The sequence below is a fragment of the Diceros bicornis genome, chromosome X (genome assembly GCF_020826845.1).
Source record: "Diceros bicornis minor isolate mBicDic1 chromosome X, mDicBic1.mat.cur, whole genome shotgun sequence".
Lineage (NCBI taxonomy): Eukaryota > Metazoa > Chordata > Mammalia > Perissodactyla > Rhinocerotidae > Diceros > Diceros bicornis.
Genome location: NC_080781.1, coordinates 38,510,109 through 38,534,278, shown reverse-complemented (window position 1 = coordinate 38,534,278; position 24,170 = coordinate 38,510,109). Strand labels below are relative to the sequence as shown.

General features: G+C 41.4%; 1 protein-coding gene across 2 annotated transcripts in view; it reads left to right on the top strand.

Annotated features, from left to right (window-relative positions):
• The window catches only part of EFHC2 (EF-hand domain containing 2), a 181,255-nt gene that overhangs the window by 89,570 nt on the left and 67,515 nt on the right, over positions 1-24,170 (top strand). For both annotated transcript variants that reach the window (XM_058535686.1, XM_058535687.1), the window contains exons 9-11: positions 13,105-13,247; positions 15,711-15,907; positions 18,885-19,015. In XM_058535686.1, the coding sequence (XP_058391669.1) occupies positions 13,105-13,247; positions 15,711-15,907; positions 18,885-19,015 (471 nt within the window). The remainder of the gene's footprint in view (positions 1-13,104; positions 13,248-15,710; positions 15,908-18,884; positions 19,016-24,170) is intronic.

Below are 24,170 nucleotides of genomic sequence, written 5' to 3'. Positions count from 1 at the left end.
AGTGTTTTTCAGTATGTTATTTGGCAATTAATGTGGTTTTAATTTGAGAGGTTTGGTTGAGTTCAGTAACCATAGATTGCTCACACGGCAGAATATAATTTCAAAAGATGGACTTTCAAAAGTATTCCTAATATATACGAGGGAAAATTTGCCCCTGAGTCATGTGTCTAGACTGTGGCCACTGCCCATGGCTACTTTTTGCTTCTGCAGGGAGTGCAGGCCCTGGAGAGAGAAGTCAGGGGGAAAAGTGATGGGAAAATGTTGTAGATGCTTAAATAGGATGTGGGCTAAACATTGAAGTCCTGTGTGAGGGAAATAATGGGTCGGGAGAACCTGTGGAGAAAAATGATAAAAGGAACATGTAGTAAGACCAGGAGAAGGAGAAGAAAAAGACAGCATCCTGAATTTGATAAAATTTAATGAGGTCAGATGCTGTTGTAGAACGTTTTGAAGTAGAGAGAACAATAGTTTTGCTACAACTGTAAAAATGGTGAAAATATATTATTAAGAGTTGTGTAGAATGTCTAAAAGCCTGCCTTTGCCATGACATGATGTCCTTTGTCTTTCAAGAAATAGTCCTTTATTTTTAAGGATTTTAGAGTTTTATTTTTAAGTTTTAGAATCGATGCTGCTAAAAGTGTGGCACCCACACTTGTTAAAAATGCTGATTCTTGTGTTGCATGCCAGACGCACTGGGGCAGAAACTCTGGGCGTGGGGTCTGGTACTGTGTTTTAACCAGCCTTCCAGGGGGTTCTGATGCACACCAGGGTTTGAGAACCACTGATTTCAAGACTTAAGAGGGACACCAACTTATACTCTGTCCTCCCTTATAGATAGCAGTATTTGCAGTGATGTTCCAGGGCAGGCCTTCTGAAGGATACTTTTCACTAACTGCTGTTTTTAAGGGCAGCCACCCAAAGGAGGCAGACAGGAAAAATGTCCCTATTGTAAAAGGAGAGGGAATTTTTCTTATAAGTAAACAAGATGAAACATGATCCAGGGTGTTGCTTCTGGAACCCAGGGGGAAAACAGTTCCTTGTGGGTAGTTGCCTTAGTCTCTCTTTCTGTCTACACTGCATCAACTTGTGCACAGAGCACTGACTGTAGACAGCATTCCACGTTCTTGTCATGCTGTCGTGGCTGGAGGATGGTGGTACAGGCACGAATGAGTGTCTCTAATTTCATTTCTTTCTGTCCACTGCTCATTCTGTGCCAGGAATACACTTCCCTCAAGCTCCTCCCACACAGTGACCTTGTTTCCATAGTAACTGGCACATTCAGCTGGAGACTTATACATGAGTTTGAATAACCCAAGGTTTTAAAACTGTGAGAACCTAAGGAGGATGATCTGACAAAGCATACAAAGAACGGTTTCTTTTTTTTTTTTTGTGAGGAAGATCGGCCCTGAGCTAACATCTGCCAATCCTCCTCTTTTTGCCAAGGAAGACTGGCCCTGGGCTAACATCCTTGCCCATCTTCCTCCACTTTATATGGGACGCCACCACAGCATGGTTTGCCAAGCGGTGCGTCGGTGCGTGCCTGGGATCCGAACCAGCGAACCCTGGGCCGCTGCAGCAGAGCGTGCACACTTAACCACTTGCGCCACCGGGCCAGCCCCCAAGAATGGTTTCTTAATGCAAATAAATAAACTGTGAATTGAGATATGCAATTGTACATGACATATGTTGATTATTATATTGCTATTAAAAATTTACTGGGTGCTAATTGTTATATGAGGTTAACGCTGATCTACTATGAGTCGTTGGAGGAAATAGTTTCAAATTAAAGCATATGAGGTTTTTGATGGAATGAAGACCTTTATTGTCTGGGTAAAAATTGACTGTGGTGGCCTGCTGGGCAGATTGTCTAGTCTGAGTTGGGAGAAGCAGAATAATATCTTTCTCACTGCACCAGGTTGAATTAGTTACTTTGTTCTCTATGTGCCCATAAAACTCTGCTGATCAAACCTCTAATAATAATATTACCACTAATAAAAAGCAATTTGTGGTTACAGTGTGCTAATTACTTTACAATACTTGATCTCATTTAATCCTCAAAACAACCTCATAAAATAGATAATATTATTGTACCCATTCTTTACATGAGGAAACTGAGGCTCAGAGAGGCTAAACAATTTGCTCAAGCTCACGCAGCTAATTTTTAGTTGAACTGGGATTTGAATCCAGGAAAGTCTGACTTCCGCAGTTCACCTTTCTTGAAACAGAGCCTATACTTATCGCAGTGTGTGGCAATTACCTGTTTATGTAATTGTGGTCTCCCCCTAGACCAAGTGCTTCTTGAGGGCAGGGACTGGCTTTCTTGCTTCCCTCAGAGTTAGAACAGTGCTGGCTACATACTTGGGACTCCATAAATATTTTGTTCAATAAGAGAAGGAATGGATGAATAAGTGAGCAAATAGAATAAACATTCACCCTTCCAGTTCTTAATGATGGATAGAAGAGACAGATGACTTCCAACCAGGAAGGCTATTATCCCAGACTTGTGCTATTCATAACCATATAACATCCAAAAATTAGTGGTTTAATGTTAATCTCTGACTTGTTTCAGGTATTGTCCATCTGCTATCTCCATCAGTCATTTTTTTCCCTTCTTTAAAATTTTTTCCCAATCAATAAAAATAAGCCTTCATGTCTCTTCTAATTACAAGACTCTATAGCTCTAGCTATTTTTAAGGTTTTCAGTAAGTCTGTAGCCCTATGTGAGCCATTCATTTTCTCAGTCAACAAATATTTACTGAGGACCTGCTATGTGCCAAGCACTGATCTAGGTGCTTGGGATACATCAGTGAACAAAACAGACATCTATCCTCGTAGAACTTACATTCTAGCTGGAGAGGTGGACCATAAACCATAAAGATAAGGCATAAGTACATTCTGTAGTATAGAGAAGGTGTTAAGTACCATGGAGAAAATAAAGAAGGTAGTAAGTTGCTATGAAAAGAATAAAGGAGAACTAGGACTGTGGGGCTGAGGAGCACCCCCGTTTTCAATTTTAAATAGTGTGGTCTGGGTGGACCTTACTGCAGTGAGGAAACATGTTCTAGGCAGAAGGGACAGTTGATGTAAAGGCCTTGAGCAAGGAGCTGGCTTGGGATGCGCAAGGAACAGCCAGAAGGCTGACACGGATAGAACAGATGAGTAAAGGGCAGAGTAGACAGATTAAGAGAGGTAATGGAAGGATCACATCACATAGAGCCTTGCAGACCATTATAAAGATTCTTTTGACTTTTGAGTGATAAGGGGAGCCATTGGGAGATATGAGCAGAAGAATGACTTGATCTGATTTACGTATTAAAAGAATCACTCCAAATGAAGTGTGGGGAGTAGACTGTAGAAGGGCATTAGTGGAAGTAAAGACCAGTTAAGAGGCCACTGTAGTAGTCCAAGAGAAGAGTTACGATGGATCAGATCTGGGTGAGTGCCATGCAAGTGATGAGAAATAGTGAATTCTGGAAATATTTTGAAGATCAAGCCAATAGGGTTTCCCGATAGATTGGATATGAGGTGTGAAAGAAGACAGGGGTTAGAATAACTCCCATGGTTTTGGCCTGAGCAACTAGAAAGATAGAGTTGCCATCTACTGAGATGGGAAAGACTGTACATAGAGTAGGTTTGGGGCAACAACAGAAGTTCAATTTTGGAACAAGTTTGAGATGTGTATTAGATATCAAGTGGAGATATTGAGTAAGCAGATGGATATATGAGTCTGAGATTCAGGAGAGAGGTTTGAGCTAGAGATAGAAATTTGGAAGTCATTAGCATGTCGATGGTATTTAAAACTTTGAGACTAGGTGAGATCACCAAGGGAGTGAATATACACAGAGAAGTACATGACCAGGTTATTCCTTGTAATCCCTGGGACACCCCAAATTAAGAGGTTGAGGAAAAGAGGAGGAACCAGCAAAGGAGACTGAAAAGGAGCAAACAAGGAGATAGGAGCAAAACCAAGAGAATGCAGGATCCTGGAAGCCAAGTGAAGCAAGAGTGTCGTGGAAGAAGGAGTGATCATTTGTACCAGGTGCTGCTGATCGGTCAAGTTAGACACAAAAATGAACCATTGGAATTGGCATTGTGGAGATCATTGTTGACTTTGACCAGAGCAGTTTAGGTAGAGCAAATCTAATGAAAGTGGATTTAAAAGAGAATGGGAGAGGAGTGACGTCAGCATCATGGCGGAGTGAGCTTTCCCGTGAATTCTTCCCCCACAAGATACAATAAAAGCAACAGCCACAGACCAACAACGGAATCCCAGACAGTGAAAAGCTAGAGCGGAGGGATCCACACTGCCGCACATCTGAGAGCGGAAGGTGCTGGGCCCCCGGAGGAAGTGGGGAGAGGTAAGGAGAACTCCTCTCCCTCCCCATCAGATCAGCGATCCGGTCCGCGCGGCTCCCAGAGAGGGGGGAGGGGCGGCCCTCGGCGGGAAACTGTAGCTCTTCGGGCTCTCTCAGCCAGTGGGAAACTCCCGCACAGAGGGCTCAGAGGAGCCACAGGGCTACCATCAACATCTGAGCACCCCAGAGAGCGGATAAAGAGGGGCAAACGAGAAGCCTCCCACGTCAGGGACCCAGAGGGCAAAAGAGAGAGCTCCCCCCTCCCCGCAACCCGGAGTCTGCAGCTCGACCAGATCTAGCGATCCGAGGCAGACCTGAACAAACTGGACTGGACCCGTGGATCGGAGTGGGGAAAAAAAACAAAACAAAACAAAACTGCGGATCGCAGCAGAAAAACTGGGGCAGAGCGCAGGGGGCTTAGACTACACAGCCCTTTACCACCAGACAGTGGCGGCAGGTGGAAATTGCAACCAGAGACTTCCAGGATGAGGAAAATCAAAACCAACACAGGAACCACAATGCAAAAATATATGAAATCACCAGACCAGAAACAAAATGACAAGCACCCAGAAATCAACCCCGAAGACACAGAAATCCATAAACTAAATGACAGAGATTTCAAAATAGCTATCATAAAAACACTCAACGAAATACGAGACAACACAGACAAATAATTAAATGAGATTAGGAGTTTCTTCACAAAAGAGATTGAAATCATAAAGAAAAACCAATCAGTGCTGATGGAGATGAAGAACACAATGGAGGAGATAAAGGAGAATCTGGAATCTTTAAAGAACAGAGCTGACAATATGGAGGAAAGAATTAGTACTTTAGAGGATAGGAATACAGATATACTCCAGATGGAAGAAGAGAGAGAACTAAGACTAAAAAGAAATGAAGAAAGACTCCGAGAAATATCGGACTCTATTAGAAAATGTAACATAAGAATTATAGGTATTCCTGAGGGAGAGGAGAGGGAAAGAGGAACAGAGAGCCTATTCAAGGAAATAATAGCTGAAAATTTCCCAAATCTGGGGAAGGAGCAGGAAATACCAGTAAGCGAAGCCAACAGGACGCCTATATATATTAACAGACAAAGGCCTTCACCACGACACCTAGTGGTAAGGCTAGCCAGGGTCAACGACAAAGAAACAATATTAAGGGCAGCTAGACAAAAACAAAAAATAACGTACAAAGGAACTCCCATCAGGCTCTCAGCGGATTTCTCAACAGAAACTTTTCAGGCTAGAAGAGACTGGAATGATATATTCAAAATACTAAAAGACAAAAACTTTCAGCCAAGAATACTCTATCCAGCAAAAATATCCTTCAAATATGATAGAGAAATAGTAACTCTCCCAGATAAACAAAAGCTAAGGGAGTTCATGGCCATGAGACCCCCACTACAAGAAATACTCAAAAAGGCCCTCAGGCCTGAAAACAAGAAGAGAAAGGGAACACAAAGCTTGGAGTAAGGAGAAAAGTAGGTAGACAAAATCAGAGAAATAGTAGATCTTTACCGGAATAGGTTAGCAACCACTTAAATACTAAACTCAAAGATCAAAGGAAGAAATTCACCAAAAATAAATTTAACCTCATCACTGTAAACACACAGCCACAACACAAGATAGAATAGGGTATAACAAGAGCAACTTAGAAGGGGAAGAGGAAAGTGACTGAATTGACTTAGTATAAGGAAATAGGAGGCTATCAGATAATGGACTATCTCATACAGAAGATTTTCTGCCCAAACCTCAAGGTAACCACTAAACAAATAATCAAATTAAAACCACATATGATAAACAAAGAGAAAACTAGAAGAATCATAAGACAGAACAACCAAACTGAATTGGCAGTCCAAAACAAATGGGACAAGAAACAAAGGAAATGCAAAAGAACCAGAAAATAAGTGACAAAACAGCAAAATTCAGCCCTCATATTTCAATAATTACCCTAAATGTAAATGGATTGAACTCTCCAATCAAAAGATACAGAGTGGCAGGATGGATTAAAAAGCAAGACCCAACAATATGCTGCCTTCAGGAAACACATCTTAGCACTAAAGACAAGCACAGGCTCAGAGTGAAAGGATGGAAGACAATACTCCAAGCTAATGGCAAACAAAAGAAAGCAGGTGTTGCCATACTCATATCAGACAAAGTAGACTTCAAGATAAAACAGGTTAAGAAAGACAAAGAAGGGAAATATATAATGATAAAAGGGACACTCCATCAAGAAGACATATCACTTATAAATATATATGCACCCAACATAGGAGCACCAATGTACATAAAACAACTATTAACAAACCTAAAAGGAGAAATCAACAACAACACAATAATAGTAGGGGATCTTAACACCCCACTTACAGCAATGGATAGATCATCCAGACAAAAAGTTAATAAAGAAATATTAGACTTAAATGAAAAACTGGACGAGATGGACCTAGTAGACATATACAGAGCACTCCACCCAAAAACAGCTGACTACACATTCTTCTCAAGCGCGCATGGAACATTCTCTAGGATAGACCATATGTTGAGAAACAAAGCAAGCCTCAATAAATTTAAGAAGATTGAAATCATAACAAGCATCTTTTCAGACCATAAGGCTATGAAACTGGAAATGAACCAGGAAAAAAAAACTGGGAAAGTGACAAAAACGTGGAGATTAAACAACATGCTACTGAACAACCAATGGATCATTGATGAAATTAAAGGAGAAATCAAAAACTATCTGGAAACAAACGAAAATGATAACATGCCATATCAAACCATATGGGATGCAGCAAAAGCGGTCCTGAGAGGGAAACTCATAGCGATACAAGCCCACCTTAACAAACAAGAAAAAGCCCTAATAGGCAACCTTAAATTACACCTAACAGAACTAGAAAAAGAAGAACAAACAAAGCCCAAAGCCAGCAGAAGGAGAGAAATAAGAAAAATCAGAGCAGAAATAAATGATATTGAGACCAAAAAAACAGTAGAAAGGATTAATGAAACAAAGAGTTGGTTCTTCGAGAAGATAAACAAAATCGACAAACCCTTAGCCAGGCTTACTAAGAAAAAAAGAGAAAAGGCTCAAGTAAATAAAATTAGAAATGAAAGAGGAGAAATTACAACGGATACCATGGAAATACAGAGGATTATAAGAGAATACTATGAGAAATTATATGCCAACAAATTGGACAATCTAGAAGAAATGGATAAATTCTTAGACTTATACAACCTCCCAAAATTGAACCAAGAAGAAATGGAGAATCTGAATAGACCAATCACAAGTAAAGAGATTGAAATAGTAATCAAAAACGTCCCAAAAAATAAAAGTCCAGGACCAGATGGCTTCTCCAGTGAATTTTACCAAACATTCAAAGAAGATTTAATATCCATCCTCCTCAAACTATTCCAAAAAATAGAGGAAGATGGAACACTTCCTGAATCATTCTATGAGGCCAACATCACCCTGATACCAAAACCAGACAAGGACAATACAAAGAAAGAAAATTACAGGCCAATATCGCTGATGAACATTGATGCAAAAATCCTCAACAAAATATTGGCAAACCGAATACAACAATATATTAAAAAGATCATACACCATGATCAAGTGGGATTTATACCAGAGACGCAGGGATGGTTCAACATCCGCAAATCAACGTGATACATCACATCAACAAAACAAAGAATAAAAACCACATGATCGTCTCAATAGATGCAGAGAAGGCATTTGACAAGATACAACATCCATTTATGATAAAAACTCTCAATAAAATGGGAATAGAAGGAAAGTACCTCAACATAATAAAGGCCATATATGACACACCCACAGCTAACATCATACTCAACGGGGAAAGACTGAAAGCCATTCCTCTGAGAACAGGAACGAGGCAGGGCTGCCCACTCTCACCACTCCTGTTCAACATAGTACTGGAGGTTTTGGCCAGAGCAATTAGGCAAGAAAAAGGAATAAAAGGAATCCAAATAGGTAACGAAGAAGTGAAACTCTCACTATTTGCAGATGACATGATTGTATATATAGAAAACCCTAAAGAATCTGTTGGAAAACTGTTAGAAACAATCAACAACTACAGCAAAGTTGCAGGGTACAAAATCAATCTACAAAAATCAGTTGCATTTCTATATGCTAATAATGAACTAACAGAAAGAGAGCTCAAAAAGATAATACCATTTACAATTGCATCAAAAAGAATAAAATACCTAGGAATAAATCTTACCAAGGAGGTGAAGGACCTATACAATGAGAACTACAAGACATTATTGAGGGAAATCCACGATGACATAAAGAAATGGAAAGATATCCCATGCACGTGGATTGGAAGAATAAACATAGTTAAAATGTCTATATTACCTAAAGCAATCTACAGATTCAATGCAATCCCAATCAGAATCCCAATGACATTCTTCACAGAAATAGGAAAAAGAATACTAAAATTTATATGGGGCAACAAAAGACCCCGAATAGCTAAAGAAATCCTAAAGAAAAAGAACAAAGCAGGAGGCATCACAATTCCTGACTTCAAAACATACTACAAAGCAATAGTAATCAAAACAGCATGGTACTGGTACAAAAACAGACACACAGATCAATGGAACAGAATTGAAAGCCCAGAAATAAAACCACACATATACGGACAGCTAATTTTCGACAAAGGTGCTAAGAACATGCAATGGAGAAAGGAAAGTCTCTGCAATAAATGGTGTTGGGAAAACTGGACAGCCACATGCAAAAGAATGAAAGTGGACCATGTGCTATCGCCATTCACAAAAATTAACTCAAAATGGATCAAAGACCTGAAGGTGAGACCTGAAACTATAAAACTCATAGAAGAAAATATAGGCAACACACTATTTGACATTGGTTTTAAAGGAATCTTTTCGGATGACATGCCTACCCAGACTAGGGAAACTAAAGAAAAAATAAACAAGTGGGACTTTATCAGACTAAAGAGCTTTTATAAGACAAATGAAACCAGAATCAAGATGAACAAACAACCAACCAGCTGGGAGAGAATATTTGCAAAACATACATCTGACAAGGGGTTGATCTCCATAATATATAAAGAACTCACACAATTGAACAACAAAAAAACAAACAACCCGATCAAAAAATGGGCAGAGGAAATGAACAGACACTTCTCCAAGGAAGATATACAGATGGCCAATAGGCACATGAAAAGATGCTCAACATCACTAATCATCAGGGAAATGCAAATCAAAACAACACTAAGATACCACCTCACGCCCGTTAGAATGGCTATAATCACCAAGACAAAAAACAACAAATGTTGGAGAGGATGTGGAGAAACAGGAACCCTCATACACAGCTGGTGGGAATGCAAATTGGTGCAGCCTCTATGGAAAACGGTATGGAGATTCCTCAAAGAATTAAAAATAGAGATGCCCTATGATCCAGCCATCCCACTACTGGGAATCTATCCAACGCACCTGAAATCGACAATCCAAAGAGGCTTATGCACCCCTATGTTCATTGCAGCATTATTGACCATAGCCAAGAAGTGGAAGCAACCTAAGTGTCCCTCGACTGACGATTGGATTAAGAAAATGTGGTATATATATACAATGGAATACTACTCAGCCATAAAAAAAGACAAAATCGTCCCATTTGCAACAACATGGATGGGCCTGGAGCGTATTATGTTAAGTGAAATAAGCCAGAAAGAGAAAGACAAACACTGTATGATCTCACTCATATGTGGAATATAAACCAACACATGGACAGAGAAAACTGGACTGTGGTTACCCGGGAAGTGGGGGTGGGGGGTGGGCACAAGGGGTGAAGGGAGTCATATATGGGGTGATGGAGAAACAAAAATGTACAACCCAAAATTTCACAATGTTAGAAACCATTAAAACATCAATTAAAAAAAAAAAAAAAAGCAGAAAATGAGAATGGGAGAATTCAAGACGGTGATTATAGATTAACTCTGGGATGTGTGTAGAAAAAGTTAAGATATAGCTGCTGGACCTAAGAATTTATCATTTGTTTTGGGACAATGGGAATAAACACATTTAAAGGAATAGCCAAGAATACAAGTCTATATGGTGCTAAATTTTGTGCTACTGATTATGGTAGGTGCAGGAGGCATGAGTAGGTGGTCAGCTGAGAGGGCAGTCGTGGCCAAGGAGAGCTCTACTGATTGGGGCCCAAATGGATGGACAGGATTCTGGACAGGCAAAGGAAAGGACAAGGGTGTGCCCTGGGGGAGGGGATGATATCAATGAAGACCTGGAAGCAGAAACGAGCACAGGGTGGGGCAGTAAATGAAGCTACTTGTGTGACTTGAATAGAAGAGTGTATTACAGGTGGTCATGACAAATAGCTGTATGTGTGTGTGTTTGAACCTGACTATAGTGGCCTGGAAAGCCAGATTGAACAGTATAGGTGATGCTATTCAGGATAGGAAACAGGGAAAATGCTCAAGTTTTTTGAGTGCTGGGAGTACTGTGATAAAAAGACTGTTTAGAGAAGTTTGATAATTAGCTTATTAGTCAAGGCAATATCTGAAGATAGCTTGCAGTGCTTTTCAAAGTGTGCTCTGGGGACCACTTCATCAGAATCTCCTGGGAAGCTTATTAAAAATGCAGGTTTCTGGGGATGCAAGCTAACTACTGAATCCATATCTCTGGGAGTAGAACTCTGGATACTGTACATTTAACAAGCTCCCCAGGTGACTTTTATATACAATAAAGTTTGTCAACTGCTGATCTAAAGATTTTGTTTGAGTAGATTATATTCTGGATTGATGAGCTCTCTAGAATACTAGAATTAGGTGGAAAAATGGCACATTAAACGTGAAAAATCCCCACTTACCATACACACTTATAAATTTATATAAGTTCTAAGAAGCTAAATTTATAGTAGCGTTCATTTGGCCTGACGTTAGACCTCATTCAGTGGTTTCAGTGATATTTCAGGCATCTGTAAAAGTCATGGGTCTTTCACGAGAAGGGGTTACCAGATTTGTTTGTTACTTACAACTCCAATTATGTACCGAGAAGATGGTTGACAAGGTATAGCTACCTCCTGCACTGTATGAGGTCTGTCTGAAGCCTGGGAAACCAGGACTAAGAAAACAGAGCTGTGGAGATCTGGCTGTTTTGTCTAGGCTGCCCTGAGGCTAGCCTTCCAAATTGCTACTTCCATCTCACAGAGATCTCAAGCTGGGAATCTTGGTGCCATGTCTGTTTAGCCCTGCTTCCTTGGACAATTGAAGGAAGGGGCAGAGAAAAGCACTTTCTGCCTCTGCAAATCGAAATACATATTTCTGTTTTTGTTTTTTTTAAATCACTGTGACCACAAGGAAAGAATTAATTTCAGCGTAGGAGAATCTGAAAGTGAGGACCTCCCTGCTTAGAGTTGGGACAGGCAAGTGATGAAGTACACAGTTTATTTTACTTTGTGCCTCCTTGGGGTAATGATTTTGATTATCTAAGACCTCCCCAAGGGTTTACTGTTTTTTCTGAAGTCCACCTTTCACTAGCTGATATCTGTAGACATGCTCGTGCCAACAGACCATAAATTAATTTCTTCAGTGACCAGGCAATCACCTTTGGGAACTTTTGATTCTAGAATTTGATCCCATCTTCAGTCTGCTAGACTATTCTATTCATGCATAGAATTCTAAGTGCAAATTTCAATCTATGCAGATCTTATAACAACTTTCTACAAACATTTATTGAGTACTTACAATGTAAAAAGTGTTATATTAGACAGCGGTTAATAAGACACAATCCTTGCCCTTGGAAAACAGACTTGTAATGGCTACTTACGATATGGGTGATAAGTATTTAATAATATTTAATATAGCATTTAATATAGCATTTGAAAGGCAAAAGAGAATTTTTCCCTTGAAGGGAGTTGGAGGGATGCTGGGGAACTGGGGGAGTGACTTAAGGGGGAGAGGATGTGGGGCTGGAAGAAAGAAAAGAAATGGGCATGAGCAAGTGGGAGGTGAAATGGGGAGGTGGCTCCAGGCACTGGCAGAGCACACCCTCTGGAGTGCTCCGTGAGGAGGGCTGGGTGCTGTGCTTCTTGCTGACGTGATTGTTGTGATTGTTGACCAGCCTTGTGAGTAGGGAACAACCATTTAATGCAGCTAGTTTGAACAGTGTGTTTATGACATTTGTTTTGGGTATATTTTCCCAGTATGTTATCCTGGACATCTAAAGAATAAGAGATATTTTAGTAAACTGAGAAAATTTCTGTGTATAGATTTAGAACCTTAATAAGAAGATGGTTGTAGTTTTTCAACTTCAGAAAGTTTATGCTACTATCTTAAAACAAGAGCACACCTAGGGGGTGGGAGGTGGGTGAAATGGATCGAGGGTGTCAAAGATACAAATTTCCAGTTATAAAATAAATAAGTCATAAGGATGTAATGTATAGCATGATAACTATAGTTAATAATACTGTATTACATATTTGAAAGTTGCTAAGGGAATAGATCCTAAAAGTTCTCATCACAAGACAAAAAAGTTTTGTGACTACGTATGGTGACAGATGTTAACTAGATTTATTATGAAGATTATTTTACAATATATACAAATATCGAATCATTATGTTGTATACCTGAAACTAATATAATGTTATATGTCAATTATAAGTCAAAAAAAAACCCATAGCACATCTTTTGCAGGTTTTTTTTACATACATGATGTATGGAAGATGACTTGTATAATGCTGTAACCTTCATTTCTCTTCCATTTAGCTACGGCAACATAAGCAATACACTCCGTTTTTTTGCAAAACTAATTACACATGAATGTGCCGATGTGGACAGAATGTTTGTTATTTCATATTTTCTCAGTGATGACACAATTTCAGTGTTTGAACCTATAGAGAAGAATTCAGGTAAGAAACATACCTCTCATAGCAATTCCTCAGACCAATTAACTGTCTCTTCGTTTTGAAAGTTGGGAACTGTGATCTGATTTCATAGCCTAGATGATCTAAGATAGTGGCTTTCATTTTTTTTTTTTAACCACTAAAGTTCATTTTACAAAGGGAAAAGAACCCAGACATATAGAATGATAAAAGAGGAACAGTTTTGGTTGGCTCAGGACTGGGGGACTAGGGACATCTCCTTTTGGCCACTATCTCTCCTTCCTCTGTGGCCTCTGAGGTACCTCTGTAGAATTCAAGGGCTTCAAGATCATTGTCTGGCTACCACCGCTTCCACTCACAGCCAGCAAGACAAGAGGAAATCTGTATTCTTGATAGTACTGCTTACAAAATTTTTGCTTAACTATAAGACAAGAATTAACAAATTCTGCCTCTTCTGTCTGTAGAGGCTATTACCAAGGTTCCAGCACCCAGGCCCACGGAATGCCTCTCCGCAATGTGCTGATACTGTGGCCATTGCTGAGGAGAGCCGTTGATTTTGACTTAACAGATTATGGAACTCTAAGGCTCTGTTCTTTGTCCCAGCATGTTTAAACCTTTAACTGTGCTGAAGACACACATTTGGGACAAATAATCAGTGGTGTGCTGGCTAACTGGCTGTCTGAAAAAATTTTTAAAGCCCTGATTTGTACCATGTGCCAATTTCCATGGTGTAAACACCCCAACCATGGCCAATTTCAAGCAATCAACATTTTAACAACTTGCAAAATCCCTGAAAATTTATCAGCTCTTATGAGCTTGTACAAGCCACTCAGCACACCAATGAATTATGAATAATTTGTATAGCTAAGTCAGGTTCCACAGTGATTTGAATAATGGATCAAATCTTAAAATGTGAAATCGAATAGGGATGAATATAAAGTCATGCTCTTAAAGGTCAAAAAATCAAGTTTATACATCTAGAATGGGGAAGATGTGGCCAATCAAATTGCAGCATGCATAAAACAGAAAGGGTGATGGTAGTCAACTACAAGCTTACTAGTAATAATAGCAGCCATGATTGAGTACCTACTGTTATCCTTACAAGAACTTGATGAGGTTAAGTTTTGTGTTAGTTCAGGTCCTCCAAGAGGCAAACTTCAAGTTGAGATTAAATGTGCAAGAGATTTGTTAGGGGAAATGCTGGTGAGAGAAAATGTGGAAGGATCCAGAAGAGGCTGGGAAAGCCGTCAGACTGCAGTGCATGTTTGATTCCTGTGAAGGACAGAGGAAAGGAAGAAAGGGGGAGGTCTTAAATTGCAGTGGAGTTCTAAGAATGTTTTGGCAAGGCTGACTGGGAGTCCTAGAGCCAAAGTCACTACTTGGAGGAGCCCCCGTCTTGCAGGAATGGGCCTGCCTTAGTATCCCTGCTTTGCTTAGTCATTTGTTGGCAGCAACCTGTGGGAAGCATGACCTTGGCACAAATCTGGGGATAGATTTCAGAACGTAGCAGCTGGGGCCTTCCATCAACTATCTTCCCCACCGTAGATGATCTGAGAGGTACATTTTCATGGCCCCACAAATTTTACTCCCATTTTACCAGTGAGAATTCAGAGAGGTTCACAGAGATTAAGTAACTTCTGAAGATCATCCTGCAAGCAAGTGACAGAGTCAGGATGGACTCCAGCTCTGTTTGGCTCCAAAGCCTAGTTTTTCCACCACCTATGGTTTCTGAATATGATAGGAGGAGTGTAATGACGCTGACCGCAAAAGCTCATCTGGCCTGAGGTTGTATTCATAGGTCTGAAGATTTCAGTTCAGTATCAGTTAGAAGATACTGGACTCCCATTTTCAACTCTGCTCGCTGCTTTCCAAGAGATCAAAAACCAAATAATGCTCAGAAGAGAGCAGATGAAATGGTGAGAATTCTGGAAAGTAACAAATATGAGGCATTGCAAAAAGAAGCAAAGATATTTCACCTGTAGAAAAAAAGAGGTAAAGGGACTCCCATAGTTATCTTCAAACAATTAAGTAACTCCTTTCCAGAAGTGGGGCATCTTACACATGTCAGATTAAGTGTAAGACATCATCTGGGACAAACAGGTGGAAATAAGCTCAAGTGAAGAATTTTCTTCCTGGTACTGTTCAAACATGCTTTAAAGATGAATATCTTCCTGATGTCCCAGTTCCCAGTATGCTGCTGGGCGTATGGAAGGTACTTGGTAAGTGTTAATTTAAGTGTTTGGATTGGGAAGGGAGTAGAGAGAAGAAAGAAAAGGCTGGAATGCCATACCACTTTTTTCTTTACACACTCCCTAGGAAGTCTCATTTCTTCACCTACTGCCTCATTCTTCCCGTAAGACTGAGAATAATAGGCAATATGAGTTCACAGCTAAGTTGTATGGTCTGTGTTTGAGCATAAAGTAACTCAAAGGCAAGTTGTATAGTTCTTTTAAGAATAAAGTCTACTCATCAACTTTTCTTTTTCTATAGGGATTACTGGTGGGAGGTTCTTGAAAAGAATTCGTGTTAAGAAGCCTGGACAAGAAGTCTTTAAAAGTGAACTATCAGAATATATCAAGGTTGAGGAGCTATATATTGGAGCCAAAGTGAACGTGAATGGCTACCTATTTCTTTTGCTCAATGCTGATGAGTACACCTTAAACTACATGGAGCAGAATTCAGATAAGGTAAACTTACTTTGTATAATTCTTGACTTGCCTCTCAGCAGTCTGGAATCTGTGTTTTTCTTTCACTAGACCTTTTCTTCTTCCTCTTGCCACCCATTTTACATTGGGCATTCACACATGTGGACATGAATAATGGATCCACACAACTTGGCTGCAGTTTCTGTCACAAAGGCCGGGTCCCCGTCTACTCTGTTTACATGCTGGGTCCTCCACTGCCCAGCATCACGGATGCCAGGCACAGGCAGGAGGCAGGCACAGAATTGAATCAAGTTTCCTGGATTTTCTGCTGACGCTGACAATGTTTTCAGAAAGAAATTCAGCAACTATAGGAAGGGAAGAAAATCTGGTGCCACACACTGTGCCGTCCCAGTTAATTGGCACAAGCCTACAGAGAAAGCCAAGACCTGAACAAACAGAAACCCCAAGGAAATCCAATAGTTGCTGGGGTTGTAACTTCCCATAACAAGAACTACCCGAGGCCTGAATAAGAAAGCAAGGACGAGCTGGCCCCGTGGCTTAGCGGTTAAGTGCACGGGCTCCGCTACTGGCAGCCCAGGTTCGGATCCCGGGTGCGCACCAATGCACGGCTTCTCCGGCCATGCTGAGGCCACGTCCCACATACAGCAACTAGAAGGATGTGCAACTATGACATACAACTATCTACCGGGGCTTTGGGGAAAAAGGAGGATTGGCAATAGATGTTAGCTCAGAGCTGGTCTTCCTCAGCAAAAAGAGGAGGATTAGCATGGATGTTAGCTCAGGGCTGATCTTCCTCACAAAAAAAAAGAAAGCAAGGACAAATTGGCAACAGTGAGCTCCAAGAGTTTTTTCATTTGAAATAATCTGGCAGATGGGTACTGTTACTGAAAGTACTGTTATGGCAGTGCTGTTCAGTAAAAATAACATTGATAAAAATCTTGATTTTAAGTGTAGACTAGTTTGGTGTGCAAATATGTATATATTTGAGAATCATTACCTAATATTGAAAAAGCTATCTAGGAACAATTTATTTTAAAAGTCTACCTGTAAGTAATAATATTTATGTACCAATTATATATACACAGTACCAGTTTTATCTCATTTATTTATAAAATGCTCAGAGTCAAGTTGATAAGATCAGTCTCTCTGTTTATATCACATCATTCTTGTCAGTTTGACTCCCTGAGAATCAGATGCCAAGACAGAATTAGACATGCAAGAGATGTATTGGGGGAAACGTGTATGAAGGATCAAGGGGAAGGGAGAAGGAGTAGGTGGGAAGACTGAGATGTGGGTCTGACCTCTGAGAAAGGAGAGAGACGGAAGGAGAATGGGGTAGGAAGAGCCTCAGACACAGTGCAGCTCTGAGCAAGTCTTGGCCAGGCCTGTGGGGAGCCCCAGAGCAAAGACTGCCCATCCGAGAAGTCCCACGTCAGGCAGGAATGGCCCAGCTCTGGTACCCTCTGTGGTCAGTCATTGGATAGGAACAGTCTGGGGAGAGTGTGGCCTTGGTAGGAACACTGCAGTGATCCTGAAGGTGCAGCAGCTGGGGGCTGGCAGCTAACAATGCTCTTCTCTGCAAAGTCTCTCTTGATGAGAGGCCCAGGCAGCACCCTCTAGGACTGCCACACCATCTCTCCATATGCAGCGTTAGGAATTCAGGTTATTGTAAAACCGTGAACTGGTAGCTATTCAAAAGCACAGAATTCAGGTAAGAGGCTCAATAGTAGGACAGTTAGATTTCTGGAGAGCAGCAGGTTTGGCTTGGAAGACTGACTCTACACTTAATAGCTGAGGGGCCTTAGACATGTATCTTCCCTGAGCTTTACTTTCCCCATCTTTAAAATAGGAGTAACAACAGTGCCTATTTCAGAGAGTTGCTGTGAAGATTAGATGTGATAATGTGTGTGAAGTGCTTAGCTCTGTGTGGCCCATAGCAAGCTAAGTCAGTGTATGATTTATAATAGCTATTGTAAATTAGGGCTTAATTTTCAAACACAGGGTAAACCTATATCTTAATATAAAATATATATAGCATGAGTATATATTTTTTAAGATATAAAGGGCTTTTTATCCTTTCAGAAAGATGAAAGCAGGGTAGGACATTATCTGGTCTCAGCATCCCAAGTGAAAACTGCATTATTTTAAAACTACCCTTAACAAGGACATTCTAAGCAGAGAAAGATTAATATGCTCTTTAATATCAGTCTGAGGAGTCTTTTCAAAAGAGCTAATGGATCCTATCATGGAAATAGATTAAAAGAAGTGCAAAAAGTGGGGGGGGAACGGGGGACTGCACAGTAGTTGCCAAACCCCCTGGTGGAAGAGAGAGAACTTCATACTAAATAACCATCAATGTTTTTATTTTCATATTTAGTCTTTTCGTTTTTTAGCTCTTAGCTGTAATTATTTATAGCCTTATGCTTTACTGGATGGAATAAGAAGTATTCTTACAGAGTCAAAAACCAAATCACAGTGTAGGAGACAGGAACTGGGGTCTGCCTGAGAGTGAATGTAAGTGAGAGATTGCAGTGCATGTGGACCTTTGACACCCGGCCTTGATCTGCTCGGTGTATTGCCTGGTGGTCAGCAGTTCCAGGGGGCCCACTTTAAAGACCTTGAGAAAATGGGAGTATACTTATACAATTTTGAATCCCCATTCTCTTCATTAGGGTCTCCCAACGTATTGGGCCAATGTCCAAGGGTGAAGGGAGGAGGCTGAGGGGGAAGCAGGGGTTGTTTTCTGATTCCTGTGGCCTGCTGTCCCTTAAGCTCATTTCTCTCAGATCTGGCCCTATGCTAATGTCACTCATTGTCCTAAACCTTAACTGAAAAGATACAAATCTAGTCCTGTCTTCTCTGTGTTGATCTCTATGAAAGACATGCCCAGCTAACTTCAGGTTCACAGTGTGAAGTCTCTTTGTTGGCCGTCAGAAAGATTGGGCTCCCTGTGTCTCAGGCATATTGAAATATCTTTCCTTTCTTTTCCCTCTTTCAGTTTCCTTGGAGCAACATTGAACTTGTGCTACAAAAGCTGAAAGAAGAAAAATCAAAATCCAGAGAGATCAAGCAGGTATTTACAGCTGCTGACTGTGACCAAACAAAGATGGTGGATTATAATACATTCCGGTAAGCCAGATTCTGCTAGCAATTATCTGTTTTCCCCTCAAGATTGTCCAAAGAGCAAAAAGAACAGTTTCTTCCTTAGTGCTTCTTAATTAATTTACTACATACTTTTTATTAGAAATTGGCATTTCTTTGCATTTGTATTACTTTGTGGTCAAGTTTTGCCCATTTCTAGTAAATTTTATGTATTTGCATATAGAAGAAGTTTATAGGCGAGAACAGAGACAAAAGCATAGAAAGTCAGTTGGTCACATTGTCTTGTGAATCATGGTATTGAAGGATCAGGAGAATGCCGGGAAGGGTGCATGTGAGTGAAAAAGGCAGAAAAAAATGCAGCTGAGAGCACCCCTCCAAAATCTGGGGAACAAAGGAGGGACATCTCCCTAGGAATGCGATCCAGTTGGAAAAGATAGTGGAAACTTTACTGATTATCAGAGAAGAGATATGTACACATCTGTGTATATGTACACTCACACACATCTGTGTATTTTGAAAGACAAAAATGTAGAAATCGAGGGGAAAATATATGACAGTAGTTAGAAATATTATAAGAAATCATGAACAGTAAAGATTTTCTCTAAGGTAAAGCTGAATTCTTGGACTGTCCAGTGGCTGACCTGGGCAAATTTCCAAACAGCAGAAACACAGGGAAATTCAAATTCCGGGTCTAGTACAATTGTGAGACTTCTTAGCCTGAAAACAAAGTGAATGGGGAGCGTTCAGGAGAATGTAAATTAAATCATGGATGGAGGACAAAGGAGACTTTCTCTTTAGGCTGAGAATTCTAGCTCCTGAAAACAATAGCAATTGAAAGCTATATAGGAAACTCAGCTTGATGCAGTCAAAATGTAGGCTGAGAAATGAGAAAGTAAGCCCAGGAGAGGGTGGCAGGGAGGTCTTTCCAACTTTGTGTCTGAAGTCGCTTATTGCATCAATACCTGGTGACCTGAGCCCACCATTAATTAGGCCCAAAGTGTCCCAAAATCTCATTTGTTGTTTTAACAAAGCTCTTTTGTGTCTCCAAAATGTTATTTTGAGAGAAGCAGTCAGAGGACATATTTTCATTGTTTAGAATTCCCAACCTTCTGGGATCAATAAGAATTTATAGTTCTTTGTTATTGTTCATAGTAGTTGTGGGAGATCAAAATTCGGCCACCCTGAAATATGTCTCTTTACCTTGATTATTTTCTCTGAGAGACATTTGACCTCCCCCAAACTGCCTAAAGAATTTAACATAGAAGACCTGTTCCAGGAAGGAGTTACTATCATATGATGGCTGTAATATAATGTAAAATAGATATTACAATAGGAAAGGCACCAACAAGCCCATCTTATCAAAAATTCTGTCTCTCCCAGGCCGCATTCTCTAGATGGCCCTGCAAAGAGTTGCCAGACAAACATTTACATTTATAAGGGAAATCTCCATTTGTAAAGGTATCTCACTCTCTCTGCTGGGGGGAAGGGGGGATGGCCTCTCTAGAAACTTATCAGTGTGGAGGATGAGGCCTTAAATCTGCGTACCCTTGATTACTGTGATTTCTGTTTCCCTTCTGTCTCCCTCCCCACCCCCAACATCCTCCTTTGTCTTTAGCTGAGGATGGTATTTAAGATGAGAATCGCTGCTACTGTGTTGAGAAACTCAGTTTCCCTGGTTTCTCCACGTATACATGTTATTAAACTTGGTATTATTTTCTTCTGCTCACCTGTTTTTTAATTATTTGGCCAGCCATAAGAACCTTAAGGGAAAGGGCAGAGGGGGATTCACCCTCTTCCCCGACATAGTATACACATGTTCATGGCCTTTTGAAAGATAAACGGAGACAGAGTAAAGAGCAAAGACAATTGCCCAGGCTGTGGACTACTGGAAAGCAGTGGAGGAGAAAACAAATTTCCATCAGAAATGAGGGAGTGGTTTTGTTTTATTATTTTGTGTCCTTTTACAAAAGCATCCATTTTCCCAATACTCTAGCAAAGTCTATTGGAAACACTTTAGTGAGTTTATGGGGCTTTTTGGGAAGCACTTAGGCCAGGCAGAAGATCCAAGGAGGAAAAGTTGCTCTGCTGATGGAGGCTTGACCCTAATTGTGGGTGGAATAAAGGACCACCACACTGTGTGATTGGAGGACGGCCTCAAGGTGCTGCATGCTCAGAAAGAACTGGCTCCCAATCTTTAGGCCCTCTCCTGGCCAGAAATCCCTTAAGGTGAAAATCAGAGCAGGTCCTGCCCAGCTTGAAAAACCCATCAGTGGCTTGCCATTGTCCTTACAATAAGATCCAAACATTGTATGCAGCCAGGAGGGCCTTGAGTGATGTGACTCTGTTTGTATTTCCAGTGCCATTACTTCTTTTTCTCCAGCCCTGTCCTCTGTCCTTGTTGGCTATCACTCAGTTCCTCAAACCTGTCAAGCTCTTTCCCACTTCTAAGCCTATGCACATGCAGTTCTCTCTGCTTGGAATGTCCACACCACCATCCTTTTCATGGCAAACTCGAAGACTCATCTTAAATGTCATTTTCTCAGACAGGCTTTCCTTCTGACCATCCTACCTAAAGTAGATCACTCACTGTTACTGTTAGCCCTTGTTTACATTTTTCACAGCACTTAGCACAACTTGCAGTACTTTATTTAGATATCTGTAGTTGGTGTGTGTGCGCTTGTGTGTGTCTTCTCCTATTAGAATGTGAGCTTTCTGAGGGCCAGGGACCTCAATGGCCCTGTTCACTGCCCTATCCTGAGCACTTAGCGCTGGGCCCAGTACATATCATAGTTTCTGAATGGAATAATGGACTGCTAGAACTATTCTTGGAGGTTCTAGTTTGGAGGTGATGGCATTGTCTCCAGATGAGAGTGTAGACCAGGAGTCAAGACGTCCTGATGCATATGACATGCTCAGTATTGGGCCCTGCGCCTTCTGTGCTTGGCCCACAACTGTGGGTTCCTAGCTTGTGGTCTTCAGCCTTCCTTTTTGCTCCTCACGCTCTTTCCTGAGCAAAGGCAAAGGAACTACAGAGCCAGTCGCTATCACACCACACTCTAATTTAATTCTGTGTGGTGCTTTTACTAGCTAATATTTTTCTTTTATTTATATGTGTATGTATATATGTATATTCTGGCTCTTCTCATCAGAACATAACTTCTTTGAGGGCAGGGGCCTTCTCTTTCTTGTTTTCTGCTTTACCCTTATCACTTTTCACAGTGCCTGGCAGATAGTAGAGTGTTAATAAATATTGTTGAGTGGCTACATTTTATCCGGCCCTCACTGCTTTGGCTGTCAGCTAAAGGCTGAGTTCTCCATATTAGTTCCTCAAGCTCAGACATTTCTCCTGAACTGTAGATCTGGAAATATGAATGCCTCCGGGACCTCTACCCCTTGGATGTCCCTTAGGCATCCCCAAATAACTTCTCCTAGATTGACATCATTTTCTTCGCCGATAAAAGTTGTAGCTGGGGACCGTATCTTGGTAAAGGCCACCATACTTGTCCCCAGGGCCTGGGCCAGGGTCTGCCTTGTCTCTCCCCTCTCCCTTATCTTGACCTCTCGACCTCTTGAAATTGCGCTTCTTAAACTACCTCTCTCCAGCCCCAGCTTCACTGTTGCAATTCAGCTTTTCATCACTGTTCACTTGGACTGTCTTGAGAGCTGCGTTAACTAATCTCCTTTTCTTAACTTTCATCCTCCAAAGTTTTGCCCGAGTGGCCTTCCTAAAATCTGATGATGTCATTCCTCTGCTCTAAACCCTGCATCAGCTCCTCATTGTCTCCAGGGCAAATCCCAACCTTTCAGTGTTTCACATGAGTTTGGTCATGATCTGACCCTTGCCCACACCTCTCCCCTTATTTCCATCTCACTAGAAGAATACTTTTGCATTTATCGAGCACTTACTATGGGCCAGACATCGTCCTAAATGCTTTTCATCTACTGTCCATGGGTAGCCCCTGTGAGTTATTTGTTTACTTCCCTGCCTCCACAATTAGCTCCTGCTAAGTACAGTAGATGTTTGTTGAATAATTTAATGAATGGCCCAATTTCTCAAGGAACATTCAGTCTGAAGTTTGCAGCAAACAAGTAAATAATTGATTACCTTGCACTGGGGAAGGGCAATCTGTCTCTGGCCGTAGAGGAGTCAGGGAGAGCTAGGCCTGACCTTCACAAGCCAAGTGACTTGGGCAACTCACTTCACCTACCTGCACCTCACCCTTTTATCCATATACTGGTTTCTAAGGTCCCTTCTAGGTGTTGACGTTCTGAAACACTTAAAATATAGGTTTATAAATACACTTGTAAAATGTTCCCTTTTCACAAGGGACAAATGTTTCCCATTTATGCATTGAAATCGCAGAGTAGGTAGGTGGAGGCAGGATTGCAGCATAGGCCTCTGGCTTCACCTCTGTGGCCTTGACTCTCTCCCCTGCTTACATACCTGGCACTCTTGGTACATCCCCGGGGACTCAGAGCCCGGCCCTGCTGCTCTGGACAGTGGTCCAAGCTCCGGCATTTCCCTTCTTAGAGATTTGTACCTTTTCTCAGGGAGACCTTGAGGGTGGGAGCTAATAAACTACCTCTACATAGGGTGCCATGGTTGATGATGGATTAATGTGTGGACCTTCCTGTGATGTTTGCCTCAAAATTGACCTGAAGGAATGCAGGGACAGGTGGAAACAGGAGGCAGTTTGGGGAAGGAATGTTTCTCTTCTGCCTTGTGGGGGTCGCTAGTTCTGCCTCTAGGTGGTCTGTCAGATTGGCCTATGAGAACTGCTAATTATTATCCGAGAGAGTGCGGAGACCCTTTCTCAGAGCCTCTGATACCTGGCGGGCAGATTTCAGCAGGGAACCGGGCAGGGACTAGGCTTGGCAGAGCTAGTGTTTCGTGCACTTGGGAACATGGGCAGGGTGAGGCTTCCTGATGTGGGCCCTGGACTCTGAACCACAGGCGGCAGCAGCAGCGAGGGCCCCAGGCCAGGAAAGGTGTGGCCAGGCTCTCCGTCCGGCCGCCTCCCTGAGCCTTGATCTGCCCGTCAGAGATGACAGCCACCCCATGTAGCCTGCATGTATTTTGGTTTTCTGTGTCCTCACCTCTTCTCCCCACCTGGGTGGAGCTCTCAGAGACCAGGGCCCATGCCCAGTTCACCCTTGTGTCTTTCCCAGATACCTCCAGTAC